At 42.6% G+C, this 27507-nt stretch overlaps 1 protein-coding gene across 1 annotated transcript in view; it reads left to right on the top strand.

Annotated features, from left to right (window-relative positions):
- Window positions 1-27507, top strand: part of SORBS1 (sorbin and SH3 domain containing 1) — a 116002-nt gene that overhangs the window by 32389 nt on the left and 56106 nt on the right. The window contains exons 10-16 of the mRNA XM_004369961.2: window positions 3398-3570; window positions 5255-5318; window positions 7202-7276; window positions 7607-7669; window positions 18091-18138; window positions 18272-18401; window positions 21816-21930. Coding sequence (XP_004370018.1) covers window positions 3398-3570; window positions 5255-5318; window positions 7202-7276; window positions 7607-7669; window positions 18091-18138; window positions 18272-18401; window positions 21816-21930 — 668 coding nt within the window. The remainder of the gene's footprint in view (window positions 1-3397; window positions 3571-5254; window positions 5319-7201; window positions 7277-7606; window positions 7670-18090; window positions 18139-18271; window positions 18402-21815; window positions 21931-27507) is intronic.

Below are 27507 nucleotides of genomic sequence, written 5' to 3'. Positions count from 1 at the left end.
ATGTCTCTGGGCTTCAGTTTTCTAGTCTGTAAAGTGGAGAAAGTGGTAGTACCTATCTCATAGGTTCTTGTGAAGATCATATGGAAATTTGCTTATAAATAGCTTAGCACCAGGCTTTGGCACTCACTGAGTGCTTGATAGATGTGAGGTCCTCTTATCAATAGGCATCTCCATTGATTGGCTCCCCATGATTTTACTGAGTGCCTACTTTGTGTCAGGACGGAGCCAAGCTCTAGGGCTCTATCAAGGAACTCTGCTACTGCAAGCCACTTATAGAGCTGTATGATGGTTTGTAACCTTTTTTCAGTCACGGACTCCTTTGGAGAATTTAATGAGAGCAGTAGATTCATTCTCCAGAAAAAGCCACACCCTTGCAAACATGTGCATGTGACTTACGTGGGTTTGCAGACCCTGTGAACTCCAGGGTTAAGAACCCCTGATCCGGTAGATGATAAAAACCGCCATTTTCTGAGCAGCTATGACATGATTTCTGTGTTACTTCATCCATCGCTGTCCCTGTGATTCATGGAGAGCCTGGGTGGGGTGGGCACAGGGTTTTCACACCCTCTCAGCTTATCGAGACTTGGCTGCAGGACTAGGACAGGCTGTGTTTGAGCTCAAGGTGTCCTTTGCTGTCCCCTTCTTGAGCTGCCACACTGCAGCCCACTTCATCCCCTGGCCCCAGCCCAGGTTGCTGAGAACAGGGTGGCTCTGAAAAGGTGGCTCCTGTGTGCTCCCTCCCGCCTTTGGGAGTTTGAAAGGATCATTGGAAAAGATGAAAAAGGGATCCAGCCATGAGTTAGGACAAACCGAGTGTGGTCCTGGCTCTATCCTCTTCTGGCTGTCTCTCCCTGGGTAAAGTGTCTTCACCTCTCTGAGCCAGAGTTTCCTTATAGGGGGAAATGGGGGTAATAATCCTTGCCCCTGCCTCAGAGAGGTGTTGTAAGGATCATCTGTGATGGGAAAAGAGTGGGGGGTGCTTTGCAAACTGTAAAGTGCTGTATAAATGTGAGACCTTCTCCCCCATGTTGGCAGGCTGAAGCTGGTTCTCAGCTCTAAAATAAGCCTAATGCAGCCTCCTTTGGCTTGTGGGACAGATCAGTAGTGATGGTGAGAGAATGGAGCATAAAAGTAGGCATTCACTATAAGTTAAAAAGAAAAAGTACCATTATGTTCCAGAGCTCCCAAAGGAGGGGGCTGGCCGGGCTGATACTCTCCACTTCTGTGCGTTGGAGTAAGGCTTTGCCTATAGCCCCTGTGGTGGTGGTTCTTGGAGGGGCCCCCAGGCAGCCTCCCTCCCTTTAACATGTGTCTGTGGAGCCGCCGCAGGGCTTGATGCTCAGTGAGAGTATCTGAGAATGAGACCTGCATGGTGTTTGGCCTCAGGAAGCTCACAGTCTCCTGGGATAGATAGACAAGAAAACAAGATAGGGGCCAGGACCGAGGGAGTGGCATAGGATGAGGAGGGGCCACGCCTCCCTTCCCCAAGGGAAGCAAAAGCATGGCTGTGATCCTTCATCTCAAAGCTCTTGGGGTTGTCTTAGTTATCTAGTGCTGCTGTAACAGAAATACCACAAGTGGGTGGCTTTAACAAACAAATTTATTTTCTCATGGTTTAGGAGGCTAAAGTCCGAATTCAGGGTACTGGCTCTAGGGGATGGCTTTCTCTCTCTGTCGGCTCTGGAGGAAGTTCCTTGGCTCTTTGAGCTTCTGCTCCTGGGCGATCTTCTTGTGGCTTGGCATCTCTCTTCCCCCATCTCTGCTCGCATGTTTAACCTCTTTTTTATATCTCCAAAGAGATGGACTCAAAATACACCCTACACTAATCCCGCCACATTAACATAACAAAGACAGCGCATTGCCAACTGCGATTATAACCACAGGCATACCCACTGACGTGGAGTCGAGAGGTTAGGATTTACAACACATATTTTGGGGGAGCATATTTCAGTCCGTAACACGGATAAAGAAAAGGGAGGCTTTCCTGTGACTTTTCTCTTGCCTAATCTAGTACCCAGAAACCTTGGTGGTGTAGTGGTTAAGAGCTATGGCTGCTAACCAAAAAGTCAGCAGTTTGAATCCGCCAGCTGCTCCTTGGAAAACCTATAGGGCAGTTCTACTCTGTCCTTTAGGGTCACTATGAGTCAGAATTGACTCGACAGCAACAAGTTTAGTTTGGTTTGATTTTTTTAGTAATCTAGTGTCCACTCTGCCTCCACTCCAATTTCTGGTTTGTTTGTTTTTTACATGTGTAAGTGCCTGCTTCCTGGAGTTCTCTTGGTTTCAGTGACACCTTGCTCTGTATTCTGGTTCATCTTCTATCCCCCTGATGACTCTGTATGTCTGGGGGGATTTGTTTTTGCTTCTCCACCTGTAACTGTGGGCATCTCTCAGCGCTGACTTTAGCCCTTGACTCTGTTCTCGCGTCCCTCCTCCGCTGAGCCCTTCCATCCCCTCAACTTCAGCCTCACTGTGCTGCCTCCAAAACCTGCGCTTCTGCCAGGGCCTTTCGCCTGAACTCCACTCCCATATTTTTCCTTCTAGAGAACTCTGGGACAGTTCCATTTAAATACCTGCTGTCATCTCAAAGCTACCATGGTCCAAAGGAAGTTGCCCTCTCTCCCTCACTTCCCCAACTCTTTCCTAGCTTCCCTGCTAGAAACCTGGGTGCTATCTCTGAGGGAGGCAAGACAGTGTATGTGATGGGAGGGTCACTGGAGTCAGAGCGCCTTCCCATGGCCCTGTGTGCTGTAGTCTTGTGGGTCAGTGCTTCTATCATTGTAATGTGCATAGGAACCACCTGGGATCTTGTGAAAATGTGGGTTCTGACCCAGTAGGCCTACATTCCCAAGTGCTGTTGGTGCTGTTGGTTCAGGGACTACCATAGGAAGGCTGTAGAATAAACTTGCTGGAAACTTAACAGCTCAGTTCTCCAAGAAAAATGACCCTCCTTTCTGCTAAATTGAAAACTGTGTCTTTATCACTTTCTGCTTGGTGAGGCTTAGTACCCAGACCATGTCTTTTCACATGTGATTGTTGAAGACTGTAAGGGAAAGCCACGACTGAGAGGATTCACATGAGTTAAATAAAATCCTCAGGTTCTCAGGTCGCGCGGATGCCTTGATCCGCGTCCTTGAGGTTAGGAGTCAGCAACCTTTCTTTTAAGGGCAAAATAGTAAATATTTGAGGCTTTGTGGGCCATATGGCTACAGTTTCTGTCACAACTATTCAGCTCTACGTAAATGAATGGGTGTAGCTGTTTTCTGACCCCCGGGGCTGTAGTTTGCTGACCCCTGCTCTAGGAGGGGGAGAATTGGCAAAGATGCTTTTCCCAGATGGAGTCTTTTGCTTTGAAGGTCCCAGAAGAACTTCAGCTAATGGTTGTCTCCATTTCCAGATTCTGTCCCAGAAAGAAGAGTAGAAGAGCAGGACTTGGCACCAACCCAGGAAAAACCCACCTCACCAGGCAGGGCTACTGAAAGAAAAGCAAAGGATGGCAGTAGGCGGGTGGTGAAGAGTGCTCAGGACCTAAGCGATGCATCCATGGATGAAGTGGGCATTCCACTCCGGGTATGAATACTGACCTAGAAGTCCTCCTTAGGCATCGTCCTAAACAAGCCAGTACAGATGCACTCTTGAGTGCACGAGAACTCTCCCACAGGAAGGGCCCTCACCATGTCCATGCTCCAAACCCACTGGCTGCAGAGCCTCTGAGCTCACACCTGTCCTGGGCTCAGTGTGCAGCAGCCCCTCCTAGAGTGGGCTAAGTGTTAACAAGTCTCATGAAAACAGGGTTTCGTGGCTACAGGAATATGGGGAAAAGCTGTGTGAAGCAAAGTCAGAGGGGTTTCTCTGTAGCAGAACTTCTGAGAGGCTTTGGGCGTGTTCAAGGGGAAGTGCTGTGTTTTTCAGTCTTCCTTTATTTTGTGGAGCACATGCAGAAATTGTTGGTCTAGAGTCATTTAGACAACCCTGGGGAGAGTGAGAGGAAAAAGTTCACTTGATAGGAGACACCCTGTCTAGAGAGAGTAGGAAACTCCAAGGGAACCACGGGGCAGATTCTGCCTGCCCAGGCCCCAGAGCAGAGGAGATCTGGTGTGGCCCTACCCCAGCTCTCTCCAGGCCCTGAGGACTTCAGGGAAGGCCAACTTTTGAAACTGTGTTGGGGCAAATTCCACTCTTCTTCATGTGCCCAACAGCTGCAATATATTTCTCTGTGGTTTCCACTTAGGCAAATGGACTTGTTTGTGCCCCTCTCTAGGAGGCACATCACCCGATGGAAACAGCAGTGGGCTAAGTCTCAAAAGGCTCTAGGTCATAATATAGAAAGAGAATCATTACAAATAGTAATAGCAGCTCCCCTTTATTCAGTGCACGATCTCATTTCAACATCACTCCCCCTACAAGATGGATACTAGTATCATTCCCCTTTTATAGACGAGGAAACCTTATGTTCCTTGCCCAAGATTGCACAGCTTGTAGGTGGCAGAGCATTATGTCCAATCCCAAATCCACACCCTAAGCACTGTGTCAGGTGCCCTCCCACTTATCTTTTCACCAGCTCTGTGACCTTGGGCAAGTCACTTTGGCTTTCTGTATCTCATTTCCTCATTTGTAAAGTGGGAGTGAAGATATCTGATCTAACCGCCTATCTGTCCTCTTCTGTTTTATTTTTATCTTAAAAAAAAAAAGAAAAAAACAGCTTTGTGGTGAGGATGAATATTCCCTGGCATTGGATGCTATAACAGGTTATGTTTTAATGTATGCATTCTAAATCTGGCCCTGTGCAAGGTGACTTAGATGCACTTCTGCAGAATAACCTGGAAGTGGCAGAGGCATGGCCTAATAAGCAAACTCTTTGTCTTTTTACTTCAGTCTGGTATAGTCTCTATGGAGAGAGATTCTCTCTAAAAAGGAAAACTATTTACTATCTGGCTCTTTAAAAAAATTATATAAGATTGGACACATTCCAAGTGGATCCTTGTCTGCTTTCTTCAAAATTTGCATCTTTTTGATCAAGTATTATTTTGCAGGTTCAGTTCTAAATTTCTTGGTCTGTCTGTTCTTTCTCAAAAGCTTCACAATTTTTAAAAGATTTAAATGTGGGATTGCAAAGATGCACAGAGTTACATGGCTGAGTTTTGACTTTAGATGTTACCACTTTCCTTTTTGATTTTAGGCTGGTAATCATAGAAGTTTCAAAACTTGCCAAGATTTACATTTTATGTTATTTTTTGCCTTTGTTTTTATCCAGAACACCGAAAGATCAAAAGACTGGTACAAGACTATGTTTAAACAGATCCACAAACTAAACAGAGGTACTGATTTTGTTTGTAGATGCTGTGCTGTGCTGTGTGCTATGCGATTGTATATTAACTCTTGTATGTTGGGGTGAGAGCTTAAATGCACTTTGCTTGATGACAGAAGACAGGCCCTGTGACTGGAACGCGTTAGGAACTGGCCTGCCTGAGCCCAGACTTCATTAGGCCCTGGCCTCCCCGAGCCCAGCCATGTACCCTCAGAGCAAAGGAGGGGGAGGCACTTGTACGCCTGCCTCAGATACTGGATTTGAGGGCAGCCCGCAAGTCCTCCCTCCCAGATGCTATGGAATGCATCTGCTTGTGCTCCAGCATCTACCTGCCTGGGGACACGAGCAGCTCCAACTCCCACCTGCTTCCAGCTTAAGGTGCACCTCCGTGTGTCAGCCCTCCGTTGCCTTGGGGGCAGAGCGAGTTGAGAAAGCACTGAACTGACTGTTAAGAACGCTGGATTCTCACCTGGATTCAGTTCCCCAAGCACTCCTGTGTCCTTGGGCCAATCGCGTACCTCTCTACACTTGTCCCACTTCCCTTCCTCCGAGGAGTGTTGCAGGGTCCAGAGGAGAGCAAATCATGCCTTGTGAAGAAGAATGCATGGTGCACCTGTAAGGCAGCCTGAATGTGAAAAATTATCTTCCCCATCTGGGAGCCAGCACTTGGCTGGTAGCCCTGGGAGTCGGACAGGAGCTGACACACCAGAGCCTGCTCAAGCTGGAAGGGAGTGCTTCCAAATCAGGGGCCCACTGGGCAGTCAGCAGGTGACCCAGCATGGTGGCAGAGCCCCAGGCCAGTGCTTGGGCAGATCCAGCCTCCCCCACCCAGCTCGCATCACCTTGGTGTCGCCAATCAGCTGATAGGCAGGGATGTAGCTGCACGGTGGGAGGGGTACCACTTCTCCCACAGGCAGAGCATCCCAGCCTCCCCTGTGGCCAAATCCAGTCTGGCCGCCTGGCACGGGTGACACATGAAGGCAAAGCCAAAGCATTCTGGTCGGTGTTCCACCTAAGCTGCAGATATCCAATTTCTCTGATTAGCTCTGGTTGCCAACTAACATCACTGTTAATTAGCTCCTGCAGAGTTCACAATGAACCTGAGTGTGCCCCTCTTCAAACTTTCTAAATATCGGAACATTCAGTATTGAGCATTTCAGAGTCAAGAGTAAATACCTTGTGGTTGGGGGGATGAGTTCAGCCATGATGGTGATGCTAAAGGCTGGGGTCTCTTTGATCGGCTGGGTCAGTTCCACTGGTCATGTGCTCAAGCTGCTGTCCATTTCCTGGAGCAATCTATGTCTCTCTCACCTTCAGACCCAGCTTCGGCAGCTCAGATGCTGAGTTATGGGTGTATACGTGCAAAATCTCTCATTCTGCCCATGGGCAGCATGGGTCCTCATAGATTATAGTTGTTAACCTAAATTACAGGTTCTAAACAAAACTACCTGCCCTACACATAGGCAGTGTTATTTGAAAAATTAATAACCCACCTGTTTGCCTTGACTCTAATGTCTACAACACAAGCTTTGATTAAATAAAAAATCGTTTTCATGATAAAGTGTTTTCATTACATACTATTTACTAGCATACTCTTTCTTGCCTGTAAACAATGAAAACTTAAAACATTATGATGAATGCTTCTTGCCCATAGAGGCTTTAAACACGTAATTCTTTGTCCAAGAAGAAAAATGATATTGTCTCTCTCGATGTGTCTCAGTAATTCAGGCAAAAGGACTGGATTTTTTAAAGCAGTTTGAATTTTTTTCGTATCACTAGTGAAGCTTAGTATTTTCCAGAATTCAGGGAGCCTGAATTGTGTATGGATTCCTATTCATTCTCTCCATTTGTATCTTCCTCTATTCTCTCTTCCAAACCTGCTCTTCTGCCTAGACACTCCTGAAGAAAACCCTTATTTCCCTACATACAAATTTCCTGAACTTCCTGAAATCCAGCAAAATTCCGAAGGTACCATAAACTTAGACAGTGTATCTGTTGTCCTAGCCTTAAATTAATTCCTATAGTTCCATTATAGGAATAAGATTTGGCTTTTAGATTTTATTTTTATAGTTGTTTTTTTTAATGTTTGGCTGGGAAAAATTTTATTTCACTTATGTGCATGATGTGCTATATTAGAAATAACTAAATTCTTTCTAATTCATTAATCTATTTTTAAGTGTGATACCCGTGTGCTTTAATAACACTAAAATAGGTAATCAGCCATTCAAAAGAGTCGTTTGTCAGTTCCTCCACTTCATGGTGGATAGTTTCAAAATCCACTGCTCTTCTCTGCTACAGAGGACAGTCCTTACACTCCTACCTACCAGTTTCCTGCATCTACTCCTAGTCCTAAATCTGAAGGTAATTAAAGGAAAACTGTGTGCCTCCCTTTGTACTGATGCTATTACTTTCTTTTTCACCTTGGGTGTTTTCCTGGTGGCTAAAAGCTGTCTCCCAGTCATTTGCTTCCCTCTAACCTTGTGTTCTGTGGTGTTGTCTCGCTCCTCACTGTGTAACCGGGGTCTATCCAGATAGTGTTTTATTCCTGTTCCCTTAAGGTTTACATGATTAATAGGTAGCCAACGTGAGCTTAGTTATACTGCTTTGAACATTGTGGGACTCTGGGAAAAACTGTCCCTACCCCAACTACCCAGGGCTTTATATTTGGGGAGGTCATATGGTGCTAGTGGCTGCGCAGTGACTCCAGGACGTAGAATCATTACGGCTGATGGGTAGAAGGAGGTACCTGCCAGCTTTCAACAACAGAGAAATCACCAGTCCTGTCTGTGCAACGGACTTGTCACTGGGTCCCTATTGGCATGGGCCCTCAGGGTATATCTCCTTGGTAGGGAATTCCTGAAGTGGTATCCAGGTATAAATTCAGTCATGCTGGGAGATTATATCTCTTGAAAATAAGGGTTTTGACCAAGCTGGAAAACATTTCATGAAAGAGCTGGATAGGAATTTGGACCTGCTGGGGGGCAGCAACCACATTTGAGTCTGAAACATTCTTTTCTGGGGCAAAAAGCCTTAAAATTGAAGAATTATTCTAACCTAGTGTCAAAGAAGGTTCTAAATGGTGAGTGAAGGGCAATATACTGAGAATTATCTTAGTCTTTAGGAATTGTCTGATCTTTGGATGTGTGGCCCAGAAAAAGAGAGGTGGATGGGATCTGCAGGAGGAGGTTTTGTTAAATGCCATTCTAGGATAAGACGTTGAGAGCCGTTAACTTTAGTCATTTTATTCAATTAGTATTGAGCACTTGCTGTGCACCATGTGCTGTCCTTGGCACTGAGGATGTTGCCATGAATAAGACATGGCCTCTTGTCCTCAGGAAGCTCACATTCAGCAAGGAATTAGACAAGTTCACCTGGACAAATTATGTCCAGTGTAATAGCAGTTGCAGGAGCATGTGTCCAAAGACCACAGAAAACCTTGCTGGCACATAGTAGGTGCTCAATAAATACCTGGAGAAGGTTGGTGAGTGAAGAGTTTAGACCATGGAACCAGAGTTCTTTTCTAGGGATGAAGCCCAGCCCTGCCCCCTTGTTGGTTCTCTGCTCTGATCAGCTCAGCAAACCATCACAAAGCCTTTCTCACCATTGATTAAGTCATCCATCCTGTCATTTGCCAAACTCTTATTGATATTTAACATATTCAAGGATAATGTCCTAGAATCTGTTAGATACAGTTTTAGTTAAAATACCATATTCCAGTGTTGGTCTCCCAAAACTAAGTAAGATTTTGTTCAATCTAAGAAATAGTTGAGTGTTCCTGTGCTAGATCAGTGGTTTCCAACTATTTCATGCCAAAGCCTATTTTGAAAGAAAAGTCTACCAAACAAACCCAGATTTAAGAAAGAGAAAAGCTAATCATTTAATATTAACCAATAACCTCTTCACTGTCTGCCAGAACTTCTGTTCGGTGTGGTATGATCTAGTCTATCTGTCTTGGGGTGCTGATTCTAACCAAGAACAGTAATGAAGAAACGATTGGCTAAGTTGAACACAGAGAGAAGTGTTTTCAGGATAATTTTGCCTCAATGTGATTTTTCATTTGTGCTTTATTTGGAGTTGAGAGCCAAACCCACTGCTAAGCTAGAGCTCCCTTCTAGAAAAGATGGCAAGTATACAGTCACCTTTGATCACAGCGAGCCTGAAGGGATGGTATCCCATAGTTGTGGGCAGATGAAGGCCCACCTGCTGATGTCCTGTGGAGAACAGCGATCCTATCAGACTGAAAGATTGCCTGCCCTAGGCCTTTCGCCAGCAGCTTTTTCCCAGGCAGCTTGGCTATTGGTCTGAAGTTAGGGTTTCACACCATCCCCCACTCCCCACCCCAAGCTTCTGTGTCAACAGCCACCACACCCAGCAGCCCTGGCTAACAATAACGTAGCTTTCTGGTCCATATCGAGTCAGGCACAAGAGGGAATTGGGGTTATTTTGCTGAGAGATGTAAACTGCGAGGGGTGACATGATACCTTTTTATGTTAATTTAGTAGCCAGTCTTACTATTTTTCATTTTCAAAGACCAAAGAAGAAGAAATAGTCTTAAAATAATGAAGGAAAAAATTAGGTTGGACATAAAAAAATTCATAATACCAAAGGTGACTAGACTTTAACACAAGTTTCGAGGATGTATTCTCTCCTGGAGATCTTTTAAAAGATTCCGTCTCTTGCCCCCAGCCCTGCCTAGTTGACAGATCCACACATATATCACTGATTTATTTAATGAGATGAAGACTTTTTACAAATGAGTGAAACATTTGAGCTAGAGAATTTTAAAGAATTGATTTTTTTCTTATTTTTTTTTTAAGTTTTAAGAATTCTCTGAATTTGTGGATCCCTGATGGGTGGTTTTGATGTCTGTGAGCTCCAACAGAGCTTCATTAGCCCTGTCCTTGGTGCTGCTGCAGCTCTGCTCCTGGAGCCCTGGGCTCTATGCACATCTTTAACATAGGAAAGCTTTATACCTTTCAAAGAAATGGCGTTAAAAACAGATTAGCACTGAATGGAGGCTCTACTACAGATTTTAACGAGCATTGAAGAAATAGACAGTTTTGCTGAGAAATGTAAGCCGTCATTTCAGTCTGTACCCTAGGGAGGAGAAGGTTGTGGCTAGTGTTGTTTGTTTAATTCAGAATTTGAAACTAGAATGATTTGTAATAAGCTTATCAGAAGCCTCGCCTAAGAACTGCTGCTTCTGAGTTCTAGTTGTTTCTACAGTATATAAAAGACATTTCTAAGTATCTCAAAGCTGATTCTCCTAAATAGTAAAGGACTGTGTTAAAGTTTATGCTGGCTTAGCAGCCTTCCCTCCTTCTAACAGCAACAATGAAAAGTAAACTTCTGGCCAGACTTTTAGAAGATAAATAGAATAATCATGTCTGAATCATTGAGGTTTAAAATGTGTGCGTTTTTTTTAAAGCTCTGTAGAGTCCAACAAAGAACAGTCACTTCTAATCATTTTACAGTCTTTGAGATTGCTGTTTATGGGGCAGGAGAGGTGTAACAATTATACTTCATTTCATGAGACACTTGGGAGGAATTAGGGCTGGGGCGTTTGTAGAGATTAGACTGAATTCAAGAGACCTATTTCCTATAATTTTGCTACATACCCTGATCACTAGAAAACTTATTACAAATAAAAATAAGAAATCCTTTGGGAATAACATTGAAGTAAAGCTAGACAAACGAACTTTCTTTGTCTTTTAACCTGCACTTGGCCATCTCTTTCCTCTTTTCTTCCCTTCTGACCCAAAGCTATTTGTCTGTGAATTTCATTCCATTCTTTCTGTTAAAGGTGAAAGTCCTTTCCTTGCATCTGAGATGCTACTTGTTCAGAAAGATTGTGGAGGTGAAGAGAGGGTGTGTTGATGGACACCAGCTCTGACCGCACCCACCCCTGTACCCATAACCTTAGAAGTATTGCTAGGATGAGTCTTCAGAAATCCTGCCTATGGTTTTTTCTCAAAGCTGGAGCAAAAGGAAGACAAGCCATAGAGAGTAGTTTCCCTTTCCTGTCTCTCCTGCTTTAGGAACAGAATGTAGGTAGTGGTAGTACTTAAGTGAACTCACAAGAATAATCCTGTTAATTATATCATAACCACCATGTGGAGCTCTGATGGCACAGTAGTTTAGAGCTCAGCTGCTAACCAAACGGTCAGCAGTTGGAGTCTACCAACCACTCCTTGGAAACCCTATGGGGCAATTGTACTCTGTCCTATAGGGTCACTATGTGTCGGAATCAACTCAACAGCAATGGGTTTTTTGGTAACCACCATGATGACAATGAGACTGCTACTTATTGAGCCCTTGCTGTATACAAGGCCCCTTACTGAGTGCATCACAATTGTTATCTCATTTTTATCCTCCCAGCAACCCCAAGAGGTAAGGTCTCATTTTACTAAATGAACCTGAAGCTCAGAGAGCTTAAGTAACATGTGCAAGATCACACAGTAAGTGGCAGAGCCAAGATTCCTACCCAGGTCTACATGACCCCCAAACATGCACTTTTGCTAACTCTGTTAAATACTGCTCTGCTGATTCCTTCCCCTCTCCTGATACATTTTGTGTGCTTGTTTTTTCCACTCTTGCCAAGGCTCTCTGATGCCTAACTCAGGCATACAGCTCCCCGTGCTTCTGAGTCAGTCATTCCTCAGTCTGCTGATCCAGTGTCTCCCAGGGTATTGTCTGGGAATATTTAGTTAGGAAAGCAACTCAGGTGATTTTGACACACAGCCAGGATTGAGAACCACTGGAATGGAGGGGTACCAGCCCTTCCCACCCACTACAAAAGAGGAAAATACTCACCCAGGTGCAATTTTGGGAATTTGGATATAGAATTAGAGTGGGGAATACAGATTCAAAAGAGCTAGCCTTTCCACTCTGAACTTGCCCAAATGATAATGGCTCTCTTGGCAAGTTTGATGTCATGAAATGAAAGTTGTTTTCAAATGATGTGTTACTTTGTGGTCCATGACCTGTGAGGACCCATTAGGCTATGTCAGGGTGGAGGGCTATCGGCCAGAGGTAAAGTCCCAGAGACCAGCTTTTCCCCTTGCTTTTGGATACTTCTTCCACCACCTTTCAGGCTGCTGGTGGCCGCTGCCACCTCCTGGTGAAGTGACTCAAGACACCACCTCTAGGCATCCCCAGGTGTGGCAACGTATTATGTTCTGGTGACCCACCTCCTTGTGTTTTTTCCTCATTCCTAGACAAGGATGTTCTAAGTTAAGGATTTAAGGAGGCTGATTTTCCCAGACACATCTGTACATATTTGAATTAAAATAACCCTCCATCGGCCTTATAGGATTTCTAAGAATAGCCTTATTTTGCTTGAGTTTTAAGCAAATAGTTCTAATGTGAAGATACTTGGCCAGGATCTGTGCCTCCTGCCCCAGACTCCAGCGAGTACTGCCCAGAGGAGGGGCTGAGCTCCTTGGATCCATCACCTTTGCTCTCATGACTAAAACTGCCCCAGAAGGTCTCTGCCTAGCCAGTGGAAAAATCTCCAACTGGCCTGCAAGATAGTTGAGGAACGGTAGTGGCTGTTCCTTTTCTACTTTTGAGTCCAGGAATCAAGTAGGAAATAAGGATGGTGAGTCTTTTCCACCCCTTGGTTCTCACACACTTTTAATCCTTTAACTTCTTTCCTGCTCCTTTTCATTATCTTCTACTCCTTCAGAGTTCTGTTTCTTTCTTTCTTTTTTTTCTGTATTTGTCTGCTACACCAACTCTATGTCCCATCTTGTTCTTTTTTTCATCCTTTAAAACTTGATTGCCCTTAACCAAAACATACACAGCTTTGTGAATTGTTTCCCAAGCTCTCTTGACTGCTTGCTATCTGTGCCCCATCTCTCCTTTTGCGTATTCTTCCTCTTCCATCCAACCCAGATTTTGTATACAACCCTACATTTGTCTTTCTTTTTCTTTGAATAATTTTATTTGTGGTACATGTATGTGTGCCTGTGTACGTATGTCTCCCTTTACCTCTTTATGCTTTCTCTCCCTAGGTGTGTGTGGGAAAGCAGAAGGAGTTAGTTGGAATAACGGAAAAAGATTGTGTTGAAAATGAGCCATGAATGTTATAAAAATAAGTTTAAAGTCCTAAGAAATGCATAAAATTGAAATTTAACTGATAAGGCAAGTGATTATGCAAACGATGCTTTTTTCTCATCACCCCATTTTGGTCAGTTGCATACTTTTTTTAGAACCAGCAATTCTCAACCAGTACTTTTTCCAGTTGTCTCTAAGGTTGTTACAAGTTCTCAAAAACGAACAAAAACCACCAGGAAAAGTCTTTTAGAGGCTCATTTAAAGTCTCTGTGGTTGAAAAGGCTAATATGTGCCTCCTGGCAGTTTTAGGAGAGTGGCTGTCCCTAGATTGAGCTTCTACAGACAGATTGCCAAAGCCCAGTTGAGAATTGTTGGTGTGTAAACATCAGAGCCCAGCCGGGGTCTTCAGGGCCCAGAAGTGAGTTGCTCACCCTGTGTAAACCCTGCTTAGTGTTGGAGCTTTCTGGAACTCATTGGCACAGGAAGTTCTACGTATTGCTGCCAAAGCTTGGCGTCCTCTGCTTCGTGTTCTTGGGGGCACAGCCAGCCTGTGGCTCCATCGAGAGCAAGAATCACAAGACCTCAGCTCAGCTGAGCCCATTATGGCATTGTTTTAAAGAACCCTTGTAGAGATTGTGAGGGCAGGATTTCAGACACTGGTTCATAAACGACTTGGGAAATATTTCATTTAATGTTGTAACTATGATAAAAAAATAAAATAAACCCACATGTTTCCCTTGCCAAGTTGTACATAAGGTTGCTGTGAGTCAGAAGTAACTCAATGGCACCTGACAACAACAGTGTGTGGAAAGGCAGACAAGTGATCCTTGCCTTCTGGTTGCCCAGTTTTCCCAGTCATTGGCATTTCTAACTTCATACCTGTCTTTCCCAGTGTGGACTTAGCCTACCAGGAGAAGGTAGCAGAAGAAACAAATGGAAGATGTAGCAAGAGTGGCTCAGATTCACCCATTGTCCCTGGAGACCAGCAGGAGGAAAACTAGAAGGGAGCAGAGAGTTAAATTCAGAGAATACTTGCTTAAGTGTCACCAGGGAGGGGTGATGCAGAAAAGTAGAGCTGAGGTTTCAGAGGGTAGAATCAGCCTGGCTGACACTGCAGTGTGGGACGGAAGTGTCAGAACAACACCCTCCCCTGCCTCTTCCATGATATTATGGAATATCCACAATTTTTCACCTTTCCCAAGACTGGGCAGATAAGGCGGAGGTGAAAGATAGAACAGAGTACCCATCCCTGTCACAGGGCTTAGAGGCAGCATAGGGAAGTGGAGTCAGAAAGACCTTGAATCCATTCCTGCTTTGTCTCGGTCTCACTGTGTAGCTGAAGACAAGTTTCCTAATCTCTCTGAGTCTTAGTTTCCTCGTTTATAAAATGAAGTAATAATATTACTTATGCAGTTTTTGCAAGAATTAAGTGAGATTACATTAGTAAATTATCAGCTACTATTTGGCACTTAATGATAACTCTGATTATTATTTTTATTCATAAGCTGAGATATAAGTTCCTTTCATTAAATTTGTAAGACAAACATGAAAAATTAAGAGTAAATTATACATCTGCTAGAACTTGTCGTAATTGCTAATCTGTTTAGATGAATTTGTACAGCTTCAGTTTGCCCTCTTAAAAGCCCATGAACTGAAATCCAAGTGTCAGACTCAGATCCTCTGGACACTGTGTGAGAAATGAAGGGGTTCACACAGATACCCCTGCCCTGTGTTAGCCTCATGGGGGTTGAGATTCCTTTCCCACCGACACAAAATAAACGAGCTTTAAGAACATTCACTTGTTCACACTGCCTCTGCTGCCTCACCCACCATCTTTCCTATTTCTTCTACTATTCAAAGTGCATAAATTGTTTAATTCCCTAAGTATGCTATTTTTGCCATCTTATAAAAAAACGATTCCTCATTTTCTTATGATAAACTTTCTAGAATTTTACATTAGAGAGCTCTAGGGAGAATTTTTTTTAAAGAGCTTAAGCTTTAAAAGAAAAATCTTTGAATATTTAAATACAATTTTTCCCCATGAAAACTGCTTCTTACCTCAAGAACCGGCTAATAGTTATACATTAAAATCTGCAAAAGCTGGAACCTGTGTTAGATGGAAGCCTGTCAGAGAAGGAAAACTCAAATATTTTCCACTAATAGAGAGTGATAGAAAAGTGGTAGGATTGCACCTGTCAAAGGTGGAAGACTTACGAGACCTGGAAAAACAGGGCAGTCACCTCAAGTTCTGGCTTTCGTAGGTTTCACTGTAGATTTAACCCTTCTGGCATCATCTACTGATGGGCTGTAAATTCTCCATAATTCAGAGAGGTACAGGGATTTGAGCTAAAATGATAGACTGGAGTTTAAGCAGTTCATACACTGGTTTCTAACTAAGCTAATTTTGATTTGGGGGAAGAACTATTTCTCCAATCAGATTTCTGCAGTCAAAGCTAATTTTTAGTTCTCTGTAACATCCTGGCATTTTATTGGTACAGTAATCAGAAGTTTTGTTAAAAACAACACAAAAACTGACAGCATAAAATTATTTAGAACAGTCTTTGAAAATACTTATTTCTGGATCCCATTTTATCCACGTAATTCCTTCCTGTCTCCCATTTTTAGAAGTTAACATAAATAAACTTGCACACTCAGTTTATAGTAGAAAAAAAGCTTGACTGTATTGGTATAACCCTGCTCAACCTTGATGTTGACTATCCTTAAAGCAAAAGGAAAGGAAAAAAGGTACCTTGGTACCTGATACCTTTCTCCTATTGGCCTGGGGTAAACCAGGACAGATGAAAAAGGGGTGGAGGGGAGGAAGGGGTGATAGTTAGGGAGGCTGTCTTTGAACAATGCTTAGAATAATAGCAGTGCTACCTTTATATTCATCTCATGAAGTATTCTGGCCTTTTCTGCTCTGAAACTTAAAATAATTTGCATAGAATAAAGGACTTAGTCATTAACATATTACATTGGAGTCTTTGACCTGCCTTTATAGGTTAGTTCATGTGCTTTGTTGAAGCTGTTATGGATTTTAAGAGTTGAGTTTTCATTCCATATTCATGAATTCTGAATTCCAGGTTAGCAAGATAGTAAGAAATGGAAAAGGCTGTTTCACACTAACTCTTGTTGAAGTAATGCGGTAGAGGGGGCCATTGTGGTTATAGTGACTAAATAGCCTACATTTTCAGGAGAGTTCCATAAGTGTGTCTATGGCCCAGTTTTTGGTTCAGAAAACGCAGGCACTGCCCTGAGAGTTCAGATCTTGTTTGATTTTGCAGATCTTAGAGCCCCAATGTCTTAGTTCTCTATTGCTGCTATAACAGAAATACCACAAGTGGATGGCTTTAACAAACAAATTTATTCTCTCGCAGTTTAGGAAGCTAGAAGTCCGAATTCACGGTGCCACCTCTAGGGGAAGGCTTTCTCTCTGTGTTGGCTCGGGGGAAGGTCCTTGTCTTCTTTCAACATCTGTGGGCCCAGTGTTACTTGGAAATCTCCATGTGTTTTGGCATCGGTCTTCTCCTCGGTCTAGGAGGTGCTCAGCACAGGGGCCAAAGGATGTGCTCCACCCTGGTTCTTCTTTCTTGGTGGTAGCGAGGTCCCTCCCCTCTCTGCTCGCTTTTCTCTCCTTTTATTTCTTATAAGTTAAAGCGCGTGAGTTAAGCAAGGGTTTGACTTGAGTAAGAGTATGACTTGAGTCACACCTTTTTTGTAAGACTGTGACTCAAGATATACCCCACACTGATCCTGCCTCATTAACATATAGAGGTTAGGATTTACAACACATCACAAAATAGAGGGTAATTACATCAGATTACAAAATAGAGGACAGCCCCACAATACCAGGAATCATGGCGTAGCCAGGTTGGTACATATTTTTTGGGGACACAATTCAATCCATGACACCCAGTGTACAGCTTATTTAGGGATGACTGTCACACCCTTGGAGAGCCACCACTTGCCACAGAAACTCATGGGAGTTTGATTTGCTTCAGAGTCACAATTTAGACACTTACCTTTGCAATACCTTCGCAGAGCAAACTGGAGAACCACATCAGCCACAGGTGTGTTGTGTTTCGAGGAAAGAAATCCACTCAAGGAACCAAGTCGTGTTGGAATTGAAACAAAGAGTTATTATGAGGGAGTAGGAGTGATATAGTGGTTTTTGCAAGACTGTTTTCTTAACTGCAGAGCCTTTTTTGTTAAAAGGTATTGTATATTGAACCTTAACATATAAAATAGGTCAAGGCTGAGATGAGGGGCCAGAAACCAGACCCTCTGGGCCTCTAATAGCAGCCCCCAGGGCCCCTGGGAAGGGCTCTGTGGAACTCAACAGGCTACACCAATACTCTCCAGCTTGGCCTTCCACACGTCCATCTCAGCCCCTACCTCTGACCCAGCCAGGCTAGGGACCCTGTGCTCCATCTCTGGTTGTGGAGACGCTCTTGAGGACTGTTGGTTAGCTGTCACCATGTATTCTTGGTGTCGGGCACAGTCATCCCCCAAGTATGCTCAGTGTACTGAGGACCTCAGGTCCAGTTTGGTTGGGTGAAGTCTCCAAACATTGTTCCTCTGATGTTCGCCGTGGTGTAGCATCCAGCACTGGGCTCCCCGATGTGGCAGGACGCCATTGCAGGACTGTGGAGGTGGGGAGCATGTAACTTGGTTCTCTTACCTTAGAGCTAGTTCTCCTGATTACATTTTGTTTTGTTCACCAGATGATGATTCAGATCTGTACTCTCCTCGATACTCCTTTTCTGAAGACAGTAAGTGATTTAGAATTCCTGGTTGTGGGGGAGGAAGGGAAGGTGGTGGAGGAGGGAAGACGCCTTCCTATGTTCAGTTTTCCTGGGGAGCCATTCATTTTTAAAGTCTTTTGTGCACACTTTCTTTCTCCAGCAAAGTCTCCCATTTCTGTGCCTCGCTCAAAAAGTGAGATGAGCTACATTGATGGTGAGAAGGTAGTTAAGAGGTCGGCCACGCTACCGCTCCCAGCTCGCTCTTCCTCCCTAAAGTCAAGCCCAGAAAGGTAGGTACCCTCATTGTTTGTTCATTGTTACCAGCCAGGGCCCTTGTCAATGTGTATTGAGACCAAGGAGCCTCCTTCCTCAGAAAAACGGAAGCAGAGCTTTCTCTGTCCCCTTTGTTTTATATGGACACAATCAGTTCTGTGGTTTAGGCTCTGGTACACAGTCTGCCAGTAAAGTGTGATCTCTTTTTGCTGGATCAGGCAGCATCAGAGCTGGGAATCAGGTAGACCTTATTTTGAGTCCGTACGCTCTCACCTCTTAGCAATGACTTATTCTTTCCAAGTCTCAACTTCCTCATCTGTAAAATGGGAATAAAAATAGCACACCTCCTACCTAGGAATGTTGCAGGGATAAAATGAGATAATACACATAACATTTGTAGTGATGCCTGACTCACAGTATGTCCTTAATTAATGTTGACGATAATGATTACTTTTTCACAAGAAAAATCTTAGCTGCAGGCTTTGTCATGTATTTTCATGTATTTCAGTAGATTTGTCATGTATTTCAGTATTTTCATACTCTGTGTGCATATTGGCAAGGTGTGTAACAGAAAATATAATTTTAAAATGAAGCTGCACTTTTTAATCTCTACTTATTTATGCAACATGTTATTATTGAGACATAAGGCTTGAGAGTAGTTCTAATGATGGCGTTAGCCTTTTCTTAATGCCTGCACTGAACAACCCTGTTTCCTTGTATTGAGTTCTTATACTCTCAAAATGTCCTGTGGTACAACCTTCTTATGCCATCTGGACTGATGTCCCATGTACCTTTCCAGCCCCGTCTTCCACCACTTCTCAACACGCAAAAGACTGGCCAAACTGTTTACTTTTTCTTCATGTACATGCTCAGTTTCAAACCTCTGTATCTTTTACATCTTCATAGAAAATCGAGTGGCTGTGTTAAAAGCCCTGTGCATACTTAAGTGGCATCTACCTGAGGAATTTGATAATTAATTTGAAGTGAAGTCTGGGCACACTCATAAATCCTTTCATCAAGCACCTAGTGGGTGCTGTCTATGTATAGACTGAGCCAGGTGTTAGGGAGGAGTATAAACATATATAAATCATCACCCTGCCTTCAAGAAGTTTATAGCCTTACCATTACTGAACGTTTTGATGAAAGATTCTGTAGAAGAATCCCAATCAAAAGGGAATAAAATGCTGAATAGAATTTCAAATTCTCATGGAATCCAGAATTTCTGGAGTCATAGAGGCTGTATGAATCCCTGAAACTATTGCCCTGAGATAATCTTTAAACCTTAAACCAAAAATATCCCCTGAAGTCTTCTTAAAACCAAACAGTTTAGTTTAATTAGTAAAGAATGTCTGCCTTGAACATTGTGCTCTTTTAAAGAAGTATCTATATGGGGTCAAAATGGAGCCCTGGTGGCGCAGTGGTTAAGAGCTATGGCTGTAAACCAAAAAGTCAGCAGCTCAAATCCACCAGCCGCTTCTTGGAAACCCTATGGGGCAGTTCTGCTCTGTCCTATAGGATCCCAGTGAGTTGGAATCAACTTGACGGCAATGGGTGTATGGGATCAAACTCACAACAGCAACCTGAAAGGTTAGAGAAGAAACTCAGGGGGCAGTGAGTTTATATTAATGGTGGAGGAACAGTTTGGAAAAGGGGGGTGAGAATGGTCGTACAACTAGAAGAATGGAATCAGTGTCACTGAATTGTGTATGTAGAAATTGTTGAATTAGTGTATGTTTTTTTTTTTTTTCTTATCTTATTGTACTTCGGGTGAAGGCTTACAGAACAAATAGTTTCTCATGAAACAGTAGTACACATGTTGTTTTATGACATTGATTAACAACCCCACAACATATTAACCCTCTAAATTCTCAACCTTTTTTTTTTTTTTGGTGAAAATACACATAGCCAAAGATACACCGTTTCAAAAATTTCTACATGCACAGTTCCGTGACATTGACTACGCTCTTCCAGTTGTGCTGTTATTCTCACTTAAGATGAAGGCTTACAGAACAAAATAGTTTCTCATTTAACAGTTACTACAAATGTTGCCCTATGACAATGGTTAACAATCTCACAACACATCAACAATATCCTTACTCAACCTTGGGTTCCCTATCACCAGCTTCCTTGTCCCCTTCTGCCTTCTGGCCCTTGTCACTGGACTCCTGTACCTCGTTAGTCTCATTTGGTTTTACGGGGCTGTCCACTCCCAGGCTGAACAGTGAACCTCGGAGGTAACTTTACCACTGAGCTAAAAGGGTGTCTGGGGCCATACTCCCGAGGTTTCTCCAGTCTCCTTTAGGCCAGTAAATCTGGTCTTTTTTTTGTGTGAGTTAGAATTATGCTGTACATCCTTCTCCAGCTCTGTCCAGAACCCTCTGAATTAGTGTATGTTTTGCTGTGTACATTTTCAACAACAAAAAAAATAAAATATTTAAAAAAAAATAAGTTTATAGCCTTGCAGGAAAAACTAAATATATTCACAGTACAAAATGCACCTGCATAGAATATTTGCATGCCATCTCCAAAGGATGCATGCATCCTCTGAAGCCCATCCCTGGAGCCTAGGTTGAGTATCTCGGCCAAAGTCTGAGATTGGTGGGTGGTGGGGTAGGGTATGGAACAGGTAGGGACATCCTTATCAGAGCAGCTAACTTTTATTGAGTGATTACTGTTGGCCTGCCACTGTACTAAGTTATTTATGCACTGTCTCATTTAATCCTCACTACCAGTTGCTGTTGAGTCGATTCTGACTCGTGGTGACCCTATGAGTGTCAGAGTAGAGCTGTGCTGTATAGAGTTTTCAATAGCTGATTTTTCAGAGGTAGATCACTGCGACTTTCTTCCGAGATGCCTCTGGGTGGACTTGAATCTCCAACTTTTTAGTTAGCAGCCAAGCATATTAACTGTTTACACCATCCACGACTCTTAATCCCACCCCCATTTTTCAGATAAGGAAACTGAGGCACCAAGGGTAAAGTGCTTGGTCGAGATCACTTAGCTAGCATGTGGTGTAGCAGAGATTAGAATCACAGCTGACTGGCTCCAGGACCTGCGTTCTCTCTCGCTGTGTTAGAGTGAGTGGGAAGTACAGGTATGTTTGGGGATGATAAACTCCTGAGAGCAGAGCAAGGTGAACGATTTTTCCAGAGCAAGCTTTGCTGCTTCTTCCTCTCTTCCTTCTCTCTTCTCTCTGATTCCTGATGCCTGGTTATGAGCACAGGACACCTCAAGCCCTTGGTGAAGTGAACACAAAGACTGAGCTGGTTGCTTTGAGAAGGAAATGAGCACAAACGAATTGTTCCCCGAGTCTGAGTTTACTCTTCAGATATAAAAATTCCTTGATTAGACAGTCCACCAAAGTCAGACCATGTTTGAAAGCCGATGTCAGTTTTCATAACAACAGCTTTAATAGGATTTTCATTCTACAGAAACAACTGGGAGCCCCCAGATAAGAAAGTGGACACTAGAAAATACCGTGCAGAGCCCAAAAGCATTTACGAATATCAGCCGGGCAAGTCCTCCGTTCTGACCAACAAAAAGATGGTAATGTGCATATTAAAGTTCTTTGTCTCGTGCAGCTCACGTTCTTTAATCTGGATGCACTGTGCAGTTGGATTACATTCTTTCCCCCTGGAGATAGGCTTGCTTTGTTTAGAAGACAATGAAAAAAGTGAAGTATTTTTACCCTTTTCATTTTTGCAGGTGTTCATAAATTAAGTCCTGAAATTCTGCTTCCAAAGAATCCTCTTATTGTGGCTCTGTGGCTCTTTGTATGCATGGTTTTGACTAATTTTAGTTTTTATACTAATGTCAAGATTGATTTTGCTGCTGTCTTGTTTTAAACATCTAACGGTTAATTTATCAGGTTGATTATTAACTGGACTGAAGTGAGTTGTTGATTTTTTTTAAGTGATTCTCATTTGAATGTGCATCAGTTTTATAGAAGTTACTAGTGCATCATAAGCTAAATAATTAATACGATGTTATGACTTGGGAAAAAAAGACCTAGACTGTGTCTTTTAGGTCTTCCTTTTTAGGTATGTGCAATGTTGAAGACTGATTTCTGATTCAGTCTGGCTTATGGCTCCCTACATAAGTTCCCATCTCCAGGCAATTACGAGTGGGGGAAATGGCCCGTATGGGCACAGCAGACCACCCTGGAAAGGCACCTTGTTTTGTGCAACAGGGGAGAATGTTTACAAACCCGTTAGTTTCACACCTGCCAATCATGCTTCCTTTTATTAACTCATCATTAGAAAATAATTCTGATTGGGGTTAAAAGGATTCTCTTAAGCTCCATAAACATTGCAACCCTCCAACCTGTGACAGCAGGATAGAATTATCATGCTAGGGATTGGTTTTTATTAAAATGCTGTTGTTACCATACCCTGTACAAAAGAAGCAGGCCTCAGAATGCAGGTTCCAATTATTTTTCCTCCACCTCTTCTGCTCAACATGCTTTTAAGGAATAATTGATGTGACTTTTACTAAAATAAAAATGTGACATCTTTAGAAGCACAAAGGGATAAGTGATTTTAATTAGAGAAAGGTCAACAGTTCACAGAAATGCTTTTGAGTTGTCATTCTGCAGCTTTTACTGTGCACCACAGTTATTTTAAGCAAAAAGTTCAGAGAAGTACAGAGAATTTTTCCTCTGACTCCACCCATGGTTGGAGGTTCTCTCCCCGTTATAAGGTACCTGTTACATAATAAACGTGGAAAGTAACCTTCCATACAGGTGTTCCTAGAAAGTCATGCTGTTTGGCTATATTCGTGACATTTAATTAACAAGTCTGAAACCCACCAAAACATATCAGGGACTCTTTGTAGGCCTTTGTGTGTTTTTGTTCTAATAGCATTACTGTTCATAGGTTGCCATTGCTTTGACAGACGGCTTGGCCCTTGTCTTAATTTATTCTTTGTTCTCCTTCCTTTCTTGGTTCCTAGCAATTTAACCACCATTCAGAACTAAGGAAAAAAAAAAAAAAAAACCCATAGTTTGTTTTTTTTCCTCATTGATACCACAGTGGTCACAAGTGTCTTCCACACTATAGTTTGGGGATGATTGGTATTGTTTTTACAAACCCTGAAAATAAGTTTGTAATACCCCCATGGAGGTGTCCTTTTGAAGGGTGGTGGTGACCATATAAATTGATTGCATAGCACCATGTAGGTGTTTCTGCGCAAGAAGCTGTTCCGTGTTGTGCCGAGCCCCTCTGTGGACCCCGTCATGGGGCAGAAACACTGAAGGTGGGCCAGGGACGAACATGACCTTCCAATCGTTTAAGTTAGTGCCTTTCACCCAATTTAGCACTGTTCTTCCAAAGAAAAGTGTTTTTTATCTGAGAGAGACATTTCAGTCAAACCTCAATCTTCTGGTCGTCTGTCCTTCACAGTAGTTGAATTAGTCTTTTATTTTTGAATTTTGTTCCCTGACTTTTTTGCGACATGAACAGAAGTTGGAATATGAATTAGAGTGTGTCAGGCTTGCCTTTCGATATCCAGCATCAGGACTGCCAGAATTTGAGTCTCTCCCACATTTTTTGTTAACTGTGGATAAGTATACTAACCAGTGGCAGATATAGAATCTAAGTTTTCTGTCAGATATGTACAACTCCTTTTGGGAAAAAAAAGTTTTCTTTTTCAATTTGAGGTACTCATGTCTGCTTAAGCCTAGCAATTTAAATCGTGACCTCAGAGCACATCTATATGTTATTCGCAGGCATGGAGGATGGTAGACTGTAAAACTGCCCTAGAGCTCCTGAAACCACCCCAGTCAATGAAATGCCTTCAGAATCGCCCAAAGAAAATTTTACCACCTTGATGACCTGTTCAGCTGGGTCCCCATTTATCATAATCTGAGTCTGTTTTCTTCTGGCCTCCGAAATGGAGCTTAATTGATCAGACCCTGCTTTGTCAGAAATGACCTTTTTCAAGCTTTGTTTCTGTTATACTCCAGAGTCTCTTATGGAACTTCAGTTCAGTTAAAGAAATACATAGAATAACTTACGTGCCAAGCCCTGGGTTAGATGGTGGGGTCCTTGCTCCCATAGTGGGAAGGACAGACATTAAATATAGTAATTACAGATATTCTATTTTGGAGGTGTAAAACAAAGGGTTTTACCCAGGTTGATTTCTTCCCAATTCACGAAGATCGATTTTTGAGTCCCTTCCTTGTCCCCTCAGGTTCCTCACTTACCCCTGCTTTAGCTCAGTGTCATCTGCAAACTTAACGGGTCTGTCCCCTTCTCACTGATACAGTGGAAAGAGCACTGGACTCAGAGTTGGAAGATCTGAGTTCTGGGTTCATGTTCTGACTCTGCCTTATGTCTTGAGGCAAGTCCCTTTACCTTTCTGAACGTCCTATAAAATAGAAATATTACCTGGCCTGCCAACCTTACTGAAACATTGAGAGAATCCAGTGCAACAGTGTGGGTTAAATAACTATGAACATTATCAAGTGGGCAGATGACCATACCCCATTCAGATTATTTATTTAAATAAAATGTTAAGCTGTTCTCTGGGTCCTGTTCTAGCAGCAAAACTGTCCTTGAGGAGAATCGGTATTTTCCTGGGGAGTCACCTGCCTTTTCCAAGGATTTTGTCAAGTTGGGAAAAGAGTAGCCTGCAGCATCAGAGAACTCTGCCCAGCATTGTGAAGCTTGCCTGCCTGCTGGGACAGGATCCTGCTCTGCATCCAATGGACTTTTCCTTTTTGTTACTTAATTGGATCTATAGTTGGGTTATAAACGGCAGAATCAAATGTAGATGTTAGTGCTGTGTGGTGTTACCTTTTTCCCCTTATCTCTGAGCAGCTCAAAGGACTGAGGCAGGCTGCTGTGGACCCAAGCTGGTTGACATACCTCCTGATTTAATTCCCGGCACAGCAATAACGTGGGCAGTAAACAAATCTGCTGACAACCTTCAGGAATAAAATGAGTTAATTCTTTCAAGGCTGTGAGTCCCAAAACCTTTAAGCAGTGTGCCGAAAGAGTTGGTAACATTTTATTTTTTTAAAAAAAAGCCTAACCTATTCCCAGAGAGTAGTTTATAAATAGTCTTTGTAAAAATAATAAACATGAAATAAGATTTCCATGAAACTCCATCATATAAGGATCTAGAATGTCCCAGTGTCTAAACTGTCTCTCTGGAATACTTGTGTCCTTGAAGGTACTATGCCTCATTTTACTGAATAAATACTAGAATTCATTTATTTCAGTGAAGGCAAGCCTTGTCCGACAAGATTTTAGTTGTGAGTTGCTAAAGACTGGAGGCAGCTTTATCTGGATGCTAGAGGACCAACTGTTTCAGTACACATTTCCCTCTGAATTCAACTAACTTATATTCATTTAATTTCAGTTAAAGATTCTCTGCTATATGTCCGTATCTTTCTCTACTTATAACAAAAACAGAAATAATGGTAAAGATTCTTCTAAGAATCTTTAAAGAAGGGGTTAATAAATATCACTAAGAAAGTTCACAGTCATTTCTACAAACTGCAAGCCAAAAAACCAACTGCCATTGAGTTGATTGCAACTCATGGTGACCCCATGTGTGTCGGAGTAGAACTATGCTCCACAGGGTTTTCAATGGCTGATTTTTTGGAAGTAGATCACCAGGCCTTTCTTCCGAGGTGCCTCTGGGTAGACTCGAATCTCCCACCTTTCGGTTAGCAGCTGAGTACCTTGACAGTTTGAACTGCTAAGAAAGATGGCGTCCAGGAGGAACTGCTTGTGAAGCAGTGGCCCTGAAGACGTGAACACAGGACCCTTCCTCCAGGCAGCCCCCTTCCTCATGTGTTGTAGCCCCAAGGGAGTCAAGTTTCTCAGATGATATTTTCAATCTCAGTAGAAAATTTTTACATTTCGTATTTGTTATTGTTGTCAGAAATCCACCATTTGTTCTTTTTTGTTGATTATCAAAGTTTTTTTTTAATTCATATGTATGAATTTAATTATGCCATGAGCCTCAAACCCTCTTGTCTCAAGTGAACATACCTCCAATTTATTAAGGGGAAATCCTGATTTGCTTTCCAGGCACTCATTTTCCAACTAATTATTTCCAGAAATACTTATTATTCCAAGGAATAAGGTGTCAGAACTTTATAAATATTTCATCAAATATTAAATTCCACAAAAAAAAGAACATACTTTACTGATCTGACAGAGACTGGAGGAACCCTGAGAGTATGGCCCCTGGACACCCTTTTGACTGAGGACTGAAGTTACTCCTGAGGTTCACCCTTCAACCAAAGATTAGACAGGCTCATAAAACAGAACGAGACTAAATGGGCACACCAGCCCAGGGGCAGCGACGAGAAGGCAGGAGAGGACAGGAAAGCTCGTAATGGGGAACCCAAGGTCGAGAAGGGGAGAGTGTTGACATGTCGTGGGGCTGACAACCAATGTCACAAAACAATATGTATATTAATTGTTTAAAGATAAACTAATTTGCTCTGTAAACCTTCATCTGAAGCACAATAAAAAAAATGTTCTAAAAAAAATAAGTATGTATATATATAATCCCATGGAGTCAAATTTATCAGTCTATGGGAACTACCTCTTTAAGCTATATAAAGTGAGAAAGCTAACTTAATTTTGTAACATAACCCAGAAGTTTTTCCCCCCTGTTGTTCTGTTATCTGTCTTGTCCAGCTTTTTCTTGACTTTATTTTTCCCAGTTCTTTAACATGTATTTGTTAGAACACAGAATATTCTGTCTGTACTCATCTCCACAGATGCTTGTTTAGAATGTTTTTTTCTCCACTTGTGTCCTCTGTTTTTACTTATATCATCTTTCACTTTACTGTGTACAGGACATGGTTTCTCACCTGCTCATGTGCCATTAAAGATGCAGTATTAACAAATTGGCTTTTATAAAGTGTCCGTATTTGCGTTTATTTTGAAAACCTTAAGACAGCCTTGCAAATAAGTACTAAAACTGTACTAGCCCATAAAAATTGTTTGCTGTACTCACCTGGCATAGATGGCTAAATGTGTGGTGTACTCACCAGGTTATTTGCTTGTCACTAATACTTCATAAAGAGGAAATAGGGGCTTTCTTTTCTCCCATGGTACTGACAATTACTGGGGAATACTGTTGTGCCCAGATTCAGGTTTG

Source organism: Trichechus manatus, unplaced genomic scaffold (assembly GCF_000243295.1).
Source record: "Trichechus manatus latirostris isolate Lorelei unplaced genomic scaffold, TriManLat1.0 scaffold00007, whole genome shotgun sequence".
In the NCBI taxonomy this organism is placed as follows: Eukaryota; Metazoa; Chordata; class Mammalia; order Sirenia; family Trichechidae; genus Trichechus; species Trichechus manatus.
The sequence above is the reverse complement of the archived record's forward strand: the minus strand, read 5'-3'. Positions and strand labels throughout refer to the sequence as shown.